Raw genomic sequence first — 17,646 nt, 5'->3', positions numbered from 1 at the left:
AAATGGACTCCGGGGGATGGTAGAGGACAGGAAGGCATGGAGGATAGTTGTCCATGGGGTTGCGATGGGTTGGACACGACTTTGCAACTAACAACAACAACAAAGTAGGTATTATTTCACAGCTACAATTCTGACTTGTCCACCTCCATTTCGGTGACAAGGGTATTATTTACCAGCCTGTTTCCAGCTACACATCCGTAGTCTCTAACCGCCATCTCTCTTTCATGTATCTACCTCCTCTCCCACTCCTCACCATGTCCGCTGTCCAGGAAGTCAGTGATGATGGCCGTACTACAAGGTGACCATGGGTTGATACGGTCAATTTGGATGAGAGTGGGAGACATCATATGGTTGGTCTTCAGTTTGCCAAAGACTTCTTCACAAGCCTTCACGTTATCATGGGGCATGTTGAACACATGTCCTAGAAAGAGAGAGTTGTGGTTTGAAAATTGCAGGCAGCATTCTGGCACTTCCTGAGAAATGAAATTAGCAATGAATAGAAGCGATTGTTAGTTTCTCCTTCCCACATGCTGTTTCCTCTTTCTGAAACCTTTTTTGTTTTCTTTATGCAAAATAGAAGATGGTAAACTTGACTCCTTCTCATTCAAGAACAGTGCTTGTGTTCTCAATAATGGTTAATTTGGTTATTGATTAAACCGGGGGTGTCAAACTCAAGGCCTGGGGGCCGGATGCAGCCCACGGAGTGCTTAGATCTGGCCTGCCCTGGAAACAGCGAAGGACTGGCCTCCAGTGCCTCTGCCAGAGAAAATGGAGCTCAGGAGGGCTGTGAGTGGCCCTCCCGAGCTCCGTTTTTGCTGGCAGAGCGCTCTGGCCGCCACAGGCACCCTCGACATGAGTGACATCGAGCTGGCCATGCCCACCCTGGCCACGCCCCCCCCATCCCCCCCCCGAGCTCAAACACAACCCTGATATGGCCCTCAATGAAAGTGAGTTTGACACCCCTGGATTAAACCAATTTTCTTATCTGAACAACTGGTCAGATTCAACCCATTCATATATATCAGGGGTCTCCAACCTTGGCAACTTTAAGACTTGTGGACTTCAACTCCCAGAATTCCTTGGCCAGCTTTGCTTGTGGACTTGTGGACAGCAAAGCTGGCTGAGGAATTCTGGGAGTTGAAGTCTTAAAGTTGCCACGGTTGGAGACCCCTGATATATATTATGGAAGGAGTCATTAAGGGGTTTAAAAAGAAGTCTCTTTTATGCTGTCCAGGCAACAGAATGGACACCAGATATCAAGACCTGAACAAGCCACAAGACAAATCTGTTGGACTTGGCATGGTCTAGAGGTTTCATCAAGGTTTCATTTGTGTGTCCTCCGCCTCCTCTTTGCTTTTCCTTCCACAATCCATGAACGAAGTGACCTCTGTTGCATACGGCTTTAGAATAGGGCCTGTAGCAAAACTGTTGTAAGTCTGCATTCCCTTTCCTAGATCCACAAACATCTTCCTTCTCATGTTCTAATCAGGTTGTCCCTCAAAGGCCAATAAATTTACAACAGATGCAGCGTGCAATTCCTGCCAGCAAGACCTGCAAGCCAGCAGTTTTCTTTGCCAAGACTCACACCATTTACTATGTGTGCAGATACTTGTCCTTTCGAATGTCTTGAGGAGGGAAAAAATGAGAAACCAGGGAGGAGAGAGAAAAAAAGAGAATTCCTTATTCAAACTCCTAGCTACTCTGGGTGGAACATCTGAAAGAAGGCCATAGGCATCCTGGGGCTAGCGGAAGAACCTCTAGTTAAATCAGGCCAGAAAGGAACTGTATTTGTTTATTGTAATTTCAGAATATTGACTGTCCTCCTGCTAGAATAAGTGATAAGCTATCTCACCCAAGCATTCTGCTTCTCACTGGGACTGACAAGTTGCTTTTGGGAGCCATTTTTTTTTCTTATTGTCGTGTTTTTCCACAAGTGCAGGGTCTGCAGAGTGACTGAACCAAAGTCACCCAATCATCTTTTATTCCTAAAGTGGGATTAGAACTCATGGTCTCCTGACAATTGGCCCAAAGTCATCCAGCTCTCTTTCATGCCTAAGGTGGGACTAGAACTCACAGTCTCCTGGTGATCGGCCCAAAGTCATCCAGCTGTCTTTCATGCCTAAGGTGGGACTAGAACTCACAGTCTCCTGGTGATCGGCCCAAAGTCAGCCAGCTCTCTTTCATACCTAAGGTGGGACTAGAACTCACAGTCTCTTGTGATTGGCCCAAAGTCATCCAGCTGTCTTTCATGCCTAAGGTGGGACTAGAACTCACAGTCTCCTGGTGATCGGCCCAAAGTCAGCCAGCTCTCTTTCATACCTAAGGTGGGACTAGAACTCACAGTCTCTTGTGATTGGCCCAAAGTCATCCAGCTGTCTTTCATGCCTAAGGTGGGACTAGAACTCACAGTCTCCTGGTGATCGGCCCAAAGTCAGCCAGCTCTCTTTCATACCTAAGGTGGGACTAGAACTCACAGTCTCTTGTGATTGGCCCAAAGTCATCCAGCTGTCTTTCATGCCTAAGGTGGGACTAGAACTCACAGTCTCCTGGTGATCGGCCCAAAGTCATCCAGCTGTCTTTCATGCCTGAAGTGGGACTAGAACTCACAGTCTCTTGTGATTGGCCCAAAGGGCCAAAATTGGACACCCCTGGTCTAGAGACAGGATAATCAAAAATGTACAGTCTTCACAATTTTTTGGTTGGTTGGCTTTATTCAGACATTACATGATATCTCTTGCTCACGGTGATCGTTGACTCTGTGAAGAGGTTGTCCTACAAGACAATGCAGCTGAATTTAATCCAGCATGGGTCACTCTCAGATAAAAGTGCCCCCAACCCTGAAGGGAACCATCAAAAGACAGCAAAAGGGCCTTGCCATGGAGCTGGTCTATCCCAGCCCAGAGGAATCTAATTTGCAGTGAAGAAACCATTTCTAAGTTTGGGAGCTATTTTGAATCGGAATGATTTGATCCTCTAAACCCCAAATCCTCTTTTCTGCTCTCTAAATGAGGACCAGGCCGTTTGGTTGTCACTTCAGGAGACGCTCTGGCGCTCTGGATCGAGGTGTGTGTCTAACGCATCCCAGCAAATTATATATTATTTCAGGATCTCTAAAGCCTGGGAACAGAGCAGCCAGCAACGAGGAGTCCTCCTCCGCTTGGGATTCCTTCACTTTCGAACAGCTGTTCTCCAGCAGCTTCCAACTGAGCCTTTCCCCGTGGCGCAGGGAATAAAATTGCAGGCTGTTGCTCTCTTTTTTTCCTCCACAAACATATATACGCACATTCATTTACAAGGCTGCGTTTCCCACAAAACTATTCTTAAACTTTTGCCATTGTCAAGACTTCCTGAACCAAGTACTGGGATTTATTTTAAACGTTAAGCTTTCTTTCCCTAATTAGAGAGAGAATTCGTCTGTTAAAAATGGATTCAATCCACACACACAGCCTTCCCTCCGTTTCCTTGGCAAAATCTGCTTGGCAGGTGTCAACCACAGGTGTGGGCTCTGCCTCTGGCCTGTGGCTTGGGTTAAGTGACCACTTCCAAAGTCACTGGCTGATGGATTGAAATTTCTGGCCAAGAATAGTCTGCCAGACATGGGAAGGAGAGCATGTGAAACCAGGCAGATGCAAAGCACAAGCTGCAAATGATTTTGATGCTGCTGGATTCGAAGGCTAAACAGGCTGACTTCGAACCATCTTCTGGAGATCTGGGTTCTCCCAGTTCCTAATTTCCCATTTTTTCCTTTTCTAACTGTAGATGACCACCACAAAAATCATAGAACTGAAATGCCCCAAATAGTTTTGGATTACAAGCAATGGTGGGATTCAGCCAGTTCGGGAGAACCGGTTGTTAACTTTCTGAGCAGTTTGGCGAACTGGTTGTTGGAAGAAATCATTAGGGCAGAGAACCGGTTGTTAAATTATTTGAATCCCACCACTGATTACAAGCCTGGTATCTCTGAAGGTGAGGAGGTCTTTGTAATCTTCAGAAGTTTCTTTTTTTATTTTCTTAGAATTTATTCTTACCCGACCTTTATTATTTTTATAAATAACTCGAGGTGACGAACATAATTAATACTCCTTCCTCCTCCTATTTTCCACACAGCAACAAACCCTGTAACCCAGGTTGGACTGAGAAAGAGTGATTGGCTCAAAACCACCCAGCTAACTTTCAGGCTTAAAGTGGGATTAGAATTTAGAGTCTCCTGAAGATTAGCTCAAAGTCACCAGTTTGTCATTCATGACTAAGGCAGGACTAGAACTCCCAGTCTCCTGGTGATTGGCCCAAAATCATCCATCCATCTTTCATACCTAAGGTGGGACTAATAAATCACAGACTCCAGGTGATTGGCCAAAAGTTTCTAAATGAGCTTTAGATGTTCTTCTTAAATCTTTTCTTCTAATCTTTCTCTCCTTTTTGGAAGCCATTCCTTACCTAGCTCATCATCTTCTTTTAACAGCCCCATAATCCCTTGCGGGATGGAGTCTGGGCAACTGGACTGGAGCTGAGTGTTTACTGGCTGGATGCCCTTCCTGTTGCCAATGCAGAGTTATATTCAGCAGATATATTCTCATGGTGCCCAGAGAGAGAAATCCTCTACCTAGGATCGAAATCCTTACCTAGCTCATGAGCTGTAGTAAAAGCAGAAGGAAGACCATCATCCTCAATGACGGAGCAACTGCGTTTGGGGTCACACATGGTGCCGACATCCGCCATTCCCAGGGTGTCACAGGTGGTAGCCCCACACAAATCCTGCCAGAAGAAAAAAAAACTATCCTTTAATCTCAACAGTTTTTTAAAAAAAATAATTTAAACTGTTACATAGAGACAATTTGGTTGTTGCAGCCAAAATGCTTCCCAAATATCCATTTGCTTGGATTGATTTTGTGGAATTGGGATTGTAGAAACACCCAGGAGCATAGAAGAGTTCAGAGGCAGATGCATAAATAAATGTCTTAAACGTATTTATTCATATGATAAATCATATTAACTATGTACAACAGAGATCAAGTCTCATGAGGAACAAACATGAAGAGAGAGAGATGGAGAGAGCGGGGTGGAAAAGGTTGGAGGGGGTTTTATACTCAGGGTAAGCCCCTCTTTTCCACATAGGGGTGGAGACACTCTCTGCCTCCACTGGTGTTTATATGACACATGTGCCAATGGCTTGCAAATACTTGACAATTTTCAACTTCAAAGGCAGACTTTTGAAGCAGTTCCAGCTATGCGTTTTATTCATTTACAAAACAGTTGATAACAGGAATAATAACGAAGAACCTCTCAGGATACAATCCTATATACACACCTATCGGTGAATAAACCTTGTTAAGTGCAGTGGAACTTAATTCTAAATAGATTTGTTTCTTTGCTTATTTATAGTGATCTCCTGACCTTTCAGCCCTAAAGCCATATACTGTATATATATATATATATATATATATATATATATATATATATATACACTGCATATCCGACATTAATTCAATTGAGAGAGTCCAGAGATATTTCACGAGAAGAGTCCTCCATTCCTGTGCTCACAACAGAATCTCTTATGCCACCTGGCTTGAAATTTTGAGCTTAGGCAATTTAGAACTATGCCGCCTATGGTCTGACCTAAGTATAGTACAATGCCTGGAATGCACTACCTGACTCTGTGGTTTCTTCCCCAAATCCCCAAAACTTTAACCTTGGACTGTCTACTATTGACCTCACCCCATTCCTAAGAGTTCTGTAAGGGGACGTGCATAAGTGCACCAACTTGCCTACCATCCCTGTCCCACTGTCCCCATTTATTCGTACCCATTTCCTGTATTCATAATCATGTTTATACTTATATCTGTTATCTTCTACAAGCTTGACAAACTAAATAAATAAAATAAAAATAAATAGGTGGATTGCCTTTGCTGAAGATCGTCAAGTAGTTGCTGAAAATCACAGGAAAGCTTTTATTCCAGGTTATCTAAGCTGAACAAAAAAATTAATCTGTTGATCTACAAGATCCTTCCAACTCTTCTGATTATGCTTGGCCTTTGAAGCACTAAATTGCTGACATTTTACCCTGAAGAACTGCAATTAACCATGGTGGACTTCTAGATGTCTATCAACACAGAGATTTTTTACTTGAGAGAAAGAGTTACAGGTGATAAGAAGAACCACATTTGAAAGTCTGAGTAGAAAGGGAGATGAATCATCTCTGCTTGGTCCTGCTCACTAAACAATACAGCTACGGTAGTGGCCAAAATTGTGGAAACCTTTTGGGGAAAGTGTATTTTTGAGGTTTGATGGCTAATAACACCACTTTTGGGGGGGAATTTCAAGATAATCCTATTCCACTGCTGGAATGGCCTGGGAATAGCCCAGACCTTAACCCAATTGAAAATCTATGGAGCCGACTAAGAAACTTGTTAGTCAGAAGCAACCCAGCAATGAAACCCAGTTAATAGAAGCAATCCTTCAATCTTGGTTTCATATTATAACAGCTGCAGAACTAAAAGACTTGGCTCACTCCATGGGAAGATGTTGTAAGGCCGTAATTCATGCTAAAGGTTACCCAACTAAATATTAACTGACATGGTGATCATTTTTGTATATCTCATTTTTTTCTATGGTGATCATTTTTGTATATCTACGTGTTTCACTTTTCTTCTTTATACTGTAACTGCTATTCAAATAGCAAATCCTTCATAAAAGTTACATTAAAGTGCATTACATTCTTGATTAAATTACCTTTCCATTGATATATAATTTTATGGTACTTCTAAAAAAAAAAGCAGTGTTATTAGCTAGTTTTAGAAAATACACTTTTCCCAAAAGGTTTCCACAATTTTGGCCATACTGTAAATTCAGACTAATTGCCTAATGTTGTTCATATCCTCCATAGGAGGCTGGTTCTAACACATTCTATTTCTTATTTCCCTGTTCCTTCTTCCCTCTTGTTGCTTTCAAGGATGCATTTATTACCTGTGAGATGGTCATGTGATCACCCTCATATTTGGAATATTTGTACTTGAGCTGAACCCTTCGCAGGCCAAATCCAGCAAGCTGAGATCTACAGGATAAGCCAACTCTTGTTGAGAATGATTAGAGCTTAGTCATAGACAGCTGTCAAAGAACCAGCCAATAACCAAGAGCCAGACATGAGTGTTGAGGGGTTGAAGCCAGAATTCAGAACTAAGGTAGTTGAATTGAGAAGTCATGCCAGGAAATAAACTATCATGGCCAAGCTATGTTTTCCCAGCCTGATTAAAATGCCCTCCTTATTCTTTATAGCAAAATAACAGAGTTGGAAGTCCTTGGAGGACTTCTAGCCACCTGTCTGAAATATTATAGGGTCTCTAGCTTGAACAGGGGGTTGGACTAGACGACCTCCAAGGTCCCTTCCAGCTCCATTCTATTCTAGTCCAATCCCCTCCTCAAGCAGGAGACCCTATAGAATTTTAGACAAATGGTTGTTGAGTCCCTTAAAAGTCTCCGGTGATAGAGCATCCACAACTTCTGGAGGCAAGTTGTTCCACTGCTTGATTGTTCTTACTGTCAGGAAATTTCCCCTTAGTTCTAGATTGCTTCTCTCCCTGATTAGTTTCCATACATTGCTTCTTGTTCTGACTTCAGGTGCTTTGGAAAATAGGTTGACCCCCTCTTCTTTATGGCAGCCCCTCAAGTATTGGAACATTGCTGTCATGTCACCCCCCTAGTCCTTCTTTTCACTAGACTAAAGGTAAAGGTTCCCCTCGCACATGTGTGCTAGTCGTTTCCAACTCTAGGAGGAAGTGCTCGACTCTAGGAGGAAGTGCTCATCTCCGTTTCAAAGCTGAAGAGCCAGCGCTGTCTGAAGACATCTCCGTGGTCATGTGGCCAGCATGACTAAATGCCAAAGGCGCACGGAACGCTGTTATCTTCCCACCAAAGATGGTCCCTATTTTCCTACTTGCATTTTTTACGTGTTTTTGAACTGCTAGGTTGGCAGAAGCTGGGACAAGTAATGGGAGCTCACCCCGTTACGCGGCACTAGGGATTCGAACCACTGAACTGCCGACCTTTTGATCGACAAGCTCAGCGTCTTAGCCACTGAGCCACCACATCCCTAGATATTCACTAGACTAGACATACCCAATTCCTGCAAATGTTCTTCCTATGTTTTCGCCTTCAGCCCACCTCCCAATTATCTTTGTCGCTCTTCGCTGAGCTCTTTCCAGAGTCTCAACAACTTTTTTATATTGTAGAGACCAAAATTGGATGCAGTATTCCAAGTGTGGTCTTAGCAAGGCATTATAAAGCAGTAGTATCACTTCTCGTGATCTTTCATGAGGAGTGATTTTTCTTTTCACAACGAGTGATCTTTCTTTCCAAGAGACTCAGGAATATACTGAGGACCACAAACAGTTTACGGTCTAGGAAGGTATCCTTATGTAAAGTACTGGCTCATTGTAGCTGCAGCAGCTCCTGAAAGAAGGTATGTGACTTCTAAGAAGTGAGAATAAGGGTGTAGACAGATACGTCATGAATTTAGCTCCGTGTCAAATAGAGCATATAAAAATAGGCATATTCGCTGGAAGGCAAAATCAGAAAATTCCACCTTACTTATTTTGGCCATGTCATGCAATCAAACTCGCTGGAAAATTTATGCTTGGAATGGTCAGTGGTAAAAGGAAATGAGGCAGCCAAAAAACACAGCGACTAGACTCCATCAAAGCTGACACCAGCCAGAACATAAAACGACTGAAAGAAGTTGCACAAAATTGGAAAATGTAGAGAAATTTGAGTTCATAGAATCACCAAGGCTCGGATTCAATTGAATGGACAGCACTGTCATCAATAAGACTGCTTTGAATGCCAAAGCTCCCAAATGTGAATGCAATCAAAAATGATTTCATACATCAGTGGTGATATTCAGCCGGTTCGGCCAAACTGGTAGTGGCGACCTGTGCCCTGACCCCGGCGCTATGCCCTCCTATTTAGCTATGTTTTCTAAGCCGTGCACATGCATTCAAGCTGTTGTGGTCCACCAGCAGCCTGCGGAGCTGGCAGCGGAGTCAGACAGTGATGAGGCTGAGGAAGAACAGGGGCCAGTCCTGGAGGCTGGGGAAGGCCCAGATGAGGGCTCTGCGTCGGAGGCAGAGATGGGGCCAGGGCCATCGGGGAGTGATGTGCGGACTTCGGAGCCTCCAGAGGCTAACAGTAGAGAGGCAGAGGAACAGGAAGAGCCTATTCCTAGTGCACGTATGAGAAGAGTTGCCAGAAGGCAGGAGCAGCTAAAGCAGAGAGGACGACTCGGGAGTAGGGCCAAGAAATGATTGGCCCCTCCCATAAGGCTTAAAAGACCAGCAACAGCTCTTGGGCTCTTTGTCGGAAAACAATGTTGATAGATTTGCTTCTTGTTATGCTGCCATTTATTTCTTGTCGGCGTCTTCTGCTTCTGAACTTTTGCCAAGAGAAGCCTTGGGCAGTTTGCCTAATTATACCAAGGTTGGTGGTTAGACTGAAGACTTTGTGTTATGAAGAGTTTGTTTTGATTTAGTTTGGACTACGCTGAGAATGAGTTAATTCTCAGCTGTTCTAATAAAGTCTGTTTGTTTTGGAACTGTTTGCGTCAATTATTACCTACTTGGGCCTGGGTCACAACACAAGCCAAGCGTGTGAGCAAAGCACATGCGTGGAAGGCCACGCACACGTGCTGAAGGCGCGTGCGTTCACACTTTTGGCGTGCGGCAAACCGGTGGTAAAATTATGTGAAACCCACCTCTGTCATACATTATCCAGAAACAAACCCAGTTTATTTTGAATGCATTTGCATCAGAGTCAGTCATAGTTACCTGATTCACAACCGAAGACCAAACTAACTCAGAATTCTACTGGCTGCAATGCCAAAATATCCAGTGCATATCAAGTTGCAACCAGTGGTGAAATTCAAATCTTTTTACTACCAGTTCTGTGGGCATGGCTTGGTGGGCGTGGCAGGGGACGGATACTGCAAAATCTCCATTCCCACCCCACTCCAGGGGAAGGATACTGTAAAATTCCCATTCCCTCCCCACTCCTGGAGGAAGGATACTGCAAAATCTCCATTCCCTCCCCACTCCTGGGGAAGGATACTGCAAAATCCCCATTCCCTCCCCAGTCCTGGGGGAAGGATATTGCAAAGTCTCCATTCCCACCACGCTCTGGGGCCAGCCAGAGGTGGTATTTGCCAGTTCTCCAAACTACTCAAAAGTTCCACTACTGGTTCTCCGAATTGCTCAAAATTTCCGCTACCGGTTCTCCAGAACCTGTCAGAACCTGCTGGATTTCACCCCTGGTTGCAACCTATTGATATACCTCCTTGCTTATAGCAATAGCAAAGACACTTAGAATTATATACCACCCCACGGTGCTTTACAACACTCTTCGGGTGGATTACAGAGTCAGCATATTGCCCACCCACCCCAAATATTTGGGTCCTCATTTTACCAACCTCAGAAAGATGGAAGGTTGGGTCAACCTTGAGCTGGTTGGATTGAGCAGAATTAGCCTGCAGTGCTGCATTCTAACCATTGTGGCCCCCAGGGCTCCTTATTGCACAGTCATGCTTTACAGCTACTCTTAAAACATCTCAGATGTTTATCTAGTAATGGTATGGATGAAGCACCCTTGGTAGTACAGTGTAGCCTTGGTAGTACAGTGGTTTAATGCACCCTGTAATTAACACAGCTGCCTGCAATTTCTGCAGGTTCGAATCTCACCAGGCTCAAGGTTGACTCAGCCTTCCATCCTTTCTAAGGTAGGTAAAATGAGGACCCAGTTTGTGGGGGCAATAAGCTGACTTTGTATAAAAAATATACAAAAGAATGAAGGCTATAGCTTAACGCATTGTAAGCCGCCCTGAGTCTCCGGAGAAGGGCGGCATATAAATCAAATTTTTTTTTAAAAAAATGGCAATCCTATTAATGCTGGGATTAAGTGGACCTGTGAAAAATGCTCATAAATATGGGTTTTCTGGCAGGCTTGACAAACTGACCAAAGGGTGGGACCTTTCCTGGTGAAGAATACTAGGAGAAAAGTCATGAGCAATGCAGTATGAAGTCATGAGAAGAAACTGAGAACATAGTTAAAGAATTGGGCAAGAGACAAACATTTCACCGTGCCAGAAACGGAAGTATGGCAAGTTAAATTTTCAATGCTCAAAAAAGCATCTCTGGGTGGAAGCCAGTTGACAAGGTGATGCTGGTCAAACGTTTGCTTGTCCTTCATCATGGAAAATGCTGAGTGGTGCTCTAAAGTGAGATGCCAATAATTCAGCTAAGATCATTCAAGGGGAACAAAAATCATTTCCCCAGCTGGAAACATGAAAATTAGCTACGTTTTTTTTTTGCTTGTATTATATTACATGCTCTAAGTATGAAAGCTTCATGCCATGACTGGCATAGTTGGAAAAGATTAAAACCAACCACTCCCTTATCCAGCATCAGGCAGAACATAAGGGAACCTTGCCACATCCCATTCTGGGATCCAGGATTGACATCACATCCTGAAGAAGCCAATCTACAAACTGGAGCATGGACAGCATTGTTATGTTCTTATTACAAATTGCTTCCATATCCTCTTGTTTCAAAAGCCACAAGGAAGAGCTCCAGGCCATATCCTGCAAGACTTGAGACACATGTTGGGATGAAAAGATACTTCTGGGAAATGAGAAAGCGGGGGAATAAGAAACTCAAAACAACTCCACCTTGATTGAGTTCGATGTAGGTTGCACTAGAGCAGTGGTCTGCAAGCTTAAACACTCAAAGAGCCATTTGGACCCATTTCCCACTGAAAAGAAAACACCGGGAGCCACAAAACCTGGGTGGGTTTGGCCAACTCAATGTCACTCACTTCCACCAGTCACATGAACCCTCCCTAGCCACGCCTACCCAGCCAGTCATTAGGACAGAGAACTGGTTGTTAAAAAACACTGGGAATCACAAAACCCTTTTGACATCTCTCTCTCTCTCTCTCTCCCTCGCCTCTCTCTGTATCTCCCTATGTCTGTCTCTCTCCCACTCTCTCTGTATCTCTCTGTCTCTTCCCTGGCCACTTCTCCATCCCCTGCCATCGCCCTTACCTTCTCAGGCCCGGCAAGGAGTGACTGGGAGGGGAGGGAGAAGGGCGGGGCCAGCCAATGGTGGGATCACTTGACATGGAGGCATAGCAGAGGGGCCAAAGAGCCACATGCGGCTCTGGAGCTGCAGGTTGCTGACACCTGTACTAGAGAGAAGCTTTGATAGACTTAGAAACCATGTTACAATAGCCTGCCTAAAATAGATTCCAAGATTCCTAGCCCCTCTCGTTTCTTGACCTTGACTCCCTTGGAAGACTGACAATATTTGATCTCTATCAATCTCAGCAATCTAGCAAAGAAATCTGCCGAGACTAGACTTGGACTATAGGAGAGACATGGAGAAACTGGCCATAATGTCCATAATTATGAAAAGAATTAAGACTGCACAGTCCAGATGTCTATAAAACAATCAGCAGAAAGGTCCACGAGTAGCTGGATGGTTAGCAGATATGGTGTGATCATCTCCAAACCAGGCAAGATAAAACTGATCCACAAAAGTCAAAGTGGAATAGCACAAGGGTTGTGTGCTAAAAATTTGTGAGTTGCTTTTTCTGATCCTTCTCGGTCTAATGAGGAAAAAATACTTTTGTGTGTGTGTCTCAAAGGAGAAGAGTATTTTGGTGAAATATTTATGGGCATAAGAATCTTGCAAATGACCTTAGGCAGCTAAGCAATATGCTTGCGTCCAGTTATTGTTGATACAATTCCAACGATCTTCCATCTTCCCAGTTTTCCATATTTCAGTTCAGTTTCCCAAGGGAAAGCAGCATCGGTTTGCAACCATCAAGTAAATTTAGACACATCATTACAAAAAAAAAAAAAAAAAAATCTGAAAGAAATATTGAAGCACCCTGAGAATGAGAAAGAAAGGGGGAAAAAAACCAGGAAGCTGGGAAAGAAAAAAACTTGGAGAAATTTGGACAGATTTTGTAACAGAATTGACTACATTCACATCATCAATCAGCTACATTTTCTGCCAAAAATAGGTATACAATTGACATCCCACTGACTAAGATCTCTTTTTCACGTTTCCGGCAACAGGCTAATAAATCAACCCCCCAGTTGAAATTATGTCTAAAAACGTAGCCAGAATTGCTCCGTGCATCCTTGCTTCCTTCCTCTTCTCAATGGTCATCTCAAAAATGCCATCGACTGAGAAATGCAGGCAGTCTTACATCATCTTTACAAAAAAGACACATTTCGGAGCCAGCAGGCTCCGTTGTGGTGGATGTAAATCAACCAGAGCAGATGATCTGGCACTCACTTTTGGACAAAATAAAAAAAAAAAAGAGGAAACTAACCTGCCTGACAAGCCAAAAAACATCTTCTCCAAGGCAACTGCTGATCCTTCAGAGGAAGCTAGCAGTATCGGTCCTCGCATGGGGAAATTAGATGGAGAGAGTCTTTGAGTTTTAAGCCAACATCCGGATAAAAAAGGAATCAGTTGAACAGAATTGAAAGGTCCCAGCTTGAGATAGACCAAGTTTTTTTTTTTTAAAGAATGTATGCTATTGTGTATTCTACATTACAGCTAGATGACAAATGGCTCAAAGTTCACAATGTACATTGTTTCTTGATTTACCATGTCTAAAGACTCCAGCAGACTCGTTCATTCATTTATGTCATCCGTGGGTCCTTGTACAAGATTGCAACCAACAATACCACCAAGGATAAACCTAAACAAAATAATTAAAAAGAGATCTGGCAGACCTAACAGATCAACAGAGTTGGAAGGGACCTTGTAGGTCATCTAGTCCAACCCACCCCCCAAGCAGGAGACCCTACCACCATTTCTGACAGATGGCAGTCCAGTCTCTTCTTGAAAGCTTCCAGTGATGAAGCTCCCACAACTTCTGAAGGCAACTTCTGTTCCATTGGTTGATTGTGCTCCCTGTCAGAAAATTTCTCCTTATTTCCAAGTTGAATCTCTCCTTGTTCAGTTTCCATCTATTATTCCTTGTCTGGCCTTCCGGTGCTTTGGAAAATAGCTTGACCCCCTCCTCTCTGTGGCAGCCCCTCAAATATTGGAACCCTGCTTATCCTGTCTCCCCTGGTCCTTCTCTTCACTAGACTAGCCATGCTCAGTTCCTGCAACTGTTCATTGTATGTTTCAGCCTCCAGTCCCCTAATCATCTTGGTTGCTCTTCTCTGCACTCTTTCTAGAGTCTCAACATCCTTTTTTTTATAGTGTGGTGACCAAAATCTGTCAGTGAGTCATCCAGCCTCCTGACCCTCAGGCCCTGGGGCAGTTTTTGAAACATTTAAAATTCATAAAGCAATCATTAAAGATCCCACCAACACAATCTAAGCCCTGGCATCAGAGGTTCATCGTGTGCCTTAAACATCAAAGTTTTAAGGAAAAGTTTGATCCTGACAATCTTCCAAACCCAGCAGAGAAAATGCTATGAGATTCTTTGAAGAAACGGTGGTTTCATAACAGGGACGAGCATAAAATACAATGCAATTATTATCTCAGGATCTCCAGCTCTGTCCTGGTATCCAGATCACTAGCAAGAAAAAGCAGAGGGAACACACTTAAAGGACAGCTGTTGTACCATGCTAAACTAAACTTTCACCACTATTTTTTTATCTTCTAGCTTCAACAAAGCAATCCGTTTTGTGCTGTGAATCACAACCCAACATTCGGAAGAGATAGTTAATGGTCCAAAAATGTTCACCCTTGTTCCACAGAGTCATTACTACATCGCTACTCTGTCTTTTGTGACCCTTGCCACAAGACCGAACCATCTCAAAAAGCAAAAAAAATAAATAAAACATGCCATAAAAAGTAGCCTATCATTGGGACATAAGCAAAAATTTTAGCAAGGAGTTCTCTGCCCGGGTGCTCGGTGGGCGTGGTCATGGTGGGTGTGGCCTAGTCGGCCTCCTGCACCACAGGGGGGGAGTGTTTTTGCCCTCCCCGGGCTCCGGAGGCTTTCTTCGAGCCTCCGGGAGGGTAAAAACAGCCTCCTCAAGCTCCGGAGATCCTCTGGAGGCCAGAAAAGGACCCATTTCCGGCCTTCCCGAACTTCCGGTAGGCCTGTTTTTCGCCCTCTCTCAGCATCCACGTGCATCCTGCACTTACCTGCATCCAAAACGAGCCGTGTGGGGACTCCTGGAAGGGGAGGGGCAGGTGGGAGGGGAGGGGTGGGTGGGCGGGGCCAGCCAGGAGTGGGATTTGGGGGTTCTTCCGAACTGCATAGAATCTCCCAAACCCCCAGCAGCCCAACCCTCGATATAAGACTGCAAAAGGTCATATTCCTGAAGATCTAATTTTGAGTGCTCCTTAGACATAACAAACTGAATTGCGTAAAATTAGCTGTCAGAAGGAGAACATCGCAGAAATATTCTTATAAGCAGTGACTGGAGCTGGTATACAGTTCCAATTGTGCTGGAGCCACCCAGTATAAAGTTTATTCTAATTATGTGTATATGAGTATATTGTCCTGAGTTTTAAGAAGAAAAAAACCCATCAGCCAGCCATTTGCAAAAATGAAAATCTTAAAGTTAAGCTCCAAGATCTCCATTTCAACGTACAGTAGACACTGGGAATGCAACCCAACTCCCTGAGGTCTGTCAATCAAAGTCGATAGTACTGGGCTTGATGATAAAACCTTCAGCCCATATCCAGGTCAGGATCCCACTTAAAATTGCAAAAAAATATATAAAATAAAATCCTCCACTAATATTCACCATATGTGAGGTAGAATTCCCAATGTCTGTTATTTTTGCGCCAAGAAACAATCTGAGATGAATGCTAGAAACAGACTGAATTATGTGGCCGTTGGTGCTACAATTGTCCCACAGCAGATATTCCAAACAAACGTCCTGCTGGAAGTACATTTGTTGGCCACAGGTGGCTTCCAAACAGATAGCAATAGCCCTTATATACCGCTTCATAGTGCTTTACAGCCCTCTCTAAGCGATTTACAGAGTCAGCATATTTTCCCCCAACAATCTGGCTGAGTCAACCTTGAGCCGCTCAGGATTGAACCGCTGAACTGCTGGCAGAGGGCAATCAGCAGAAGTAGCCTGCAGTACTGCATTCTAACCACTGCGCCACCATGTGTTTGTTAATTAGTTAGAAACAGGGGTGAAATCCAGCAGGTTCTGACAGGTTCTGGAGAACCGGTAGCGGAAATTTTGAGCAGTTCGGAGAACCGGTAGTGGAAATTTTGAGTAGTTCAGAGAACTGGCAAATACCACCTCTGGCTGGCCTCAGAGTGGGGAGGGAATGGGGATTTTGCAATATCCTTCCCCCAGGAGTGAGGAGGGAATGGGGATTTTGCAGTATTCTTCCCCTGGAGTGGGGAGGGAATGGAGATTTTGCAGTATCCTTCCCCTGCCATGCCCATCAAGCCACGCCACACCCACCAAGCCACGCCCACAGAACTGGTAGTAAAAAAATTTGGATTTCACCACTGGTTAGGATGCTAACTAAGCTCACCCATTACCACCAGTTTCTCAGGACATCAAGACAAGGAAGCCACTAATCTTCATACATAATGTCCGATATCTCCTTATGCAATGAGATGACTGGAAAATGCAAGGATATAATCCCTAAGAGAGTGCAGCACAATATGGCCTGGGGCCCTCAGAGGAGCCCTCACCACTGGAGTTGGTTGACTGGGTAGAAGATCTCATCCCCAACCCCCCATCCCGTTCGTCTCTTGGCCCTTTTAGATGTGGTTTGAACACTGTTTTTTAATAATAATTTAATGTTGTCTATGGAGATTCTCAATCATCCAGATTATGATTGCCCCAAAGGTGCTTTTTCAAAAGACAACTGGACTTTGTTTTTGCTTGAAGACATTTCGCTTCTCATCCAAGAAGCTTCTTCAGTTCTGAAGAACTGACGAAGCTTCTTGGATGAGAAGCGAAGCATCTTCAAGGATTTCATGTATTAGATTTATCTTGATAAATGTATGTAATGTAAAATTGTAATGTAAAAAAGATGTTGAGACTCAAGAAAGAGTGCAGAGAAGAGCAGCAAAGATGATTAGGGAACTGGAGGCTAAAACATATGAAGAATGGTTACAGGAACTGGGCATGGCTAGTCTAGTGAAGAGAAGGACCAGGGGAGACATGATAGCAGTCTTCCAATATCTCAGGGGCTGCCACAAAGAAGAGGAAGTCAAGCTATTCTCCAAAGCACCTGAGAGTAGAACAAGAAGCAATGGGTGGAAACTAATCAAGGAGAGAAGCAACCTAGAACTAAGGAGAAATTTCCTGACAGTTAATCAGTGGAACAACTTGCCTCCAGAAGTTGTGAATGCTCCAACACTGGAGGTTTTTAAGATGATGTTGGATAACCATTTGTCTGAAGTGGTATAGGGTTTCCTGCCTAAGCAGGGGGTTGGACTAGAAGACCTCCAAGGTCTCTTGCGACTCTGTAATTATGATCTATGGCATAATAAATGTTTTCTTTGATCTCTCCAATTTCCTTACTATTTATTACTTACTATTTGCAACTCCGATGCAAATCCAGTTTTTGAAAAAGGTATTATCAGCTCCTGCAAGATATTCCAGACTTAGTACTGTATATATATTTTTTCTGTTTTCTCCAC

General features: G+C 43.8%; 1 protein-coding gene across 1 annotated transcript in view; it reads right to left on the bottom strand.

The window, feature by feature from the left end:
• The window catches only part of ADAMTS15 (ADAM metallopeptidase with thrombospondin type 1 motif 15), a 60,505-nt gene that overhangs the window by 11,269 nt on the left and 31,590 nt on the right, over positions 1–17,646 (bottom strand). The window contains exons 2-3 of the mRNA XM_034421979.3: positions 4,623–4,755; positions 254–421 (exon numbers count right to left, since the gene is read on the bottom strand). Of these exons, the coding sequence (XP_034277870.2) occupies positions 254–421; positions 4,623–4,755 (301 nt within the window). The remainder of the gene's footprint in view (positions 1–253; positions 422–4,622; positions 4,756–17,646) is intronic.

The sequence above is a fragment of the Pantherophis guttatus genome, chromosome 9, assembly GCF_059756535.1.
Source record: "Pantherophis guttatus breed Tessera chromosome 9, ASM5975653v1, whole genome shotgun sequence".
Taxonomy (NCBI): domain Eukaryota; kingdom Metazoa; phylum Chordata; class Lepidosauria; order Squamata; family Colubridae; genus Pantherophis; species Pantherophis guttatus.
This window is presented reverse-complemented; position numbering and strand designations above follow the sequence as displayed.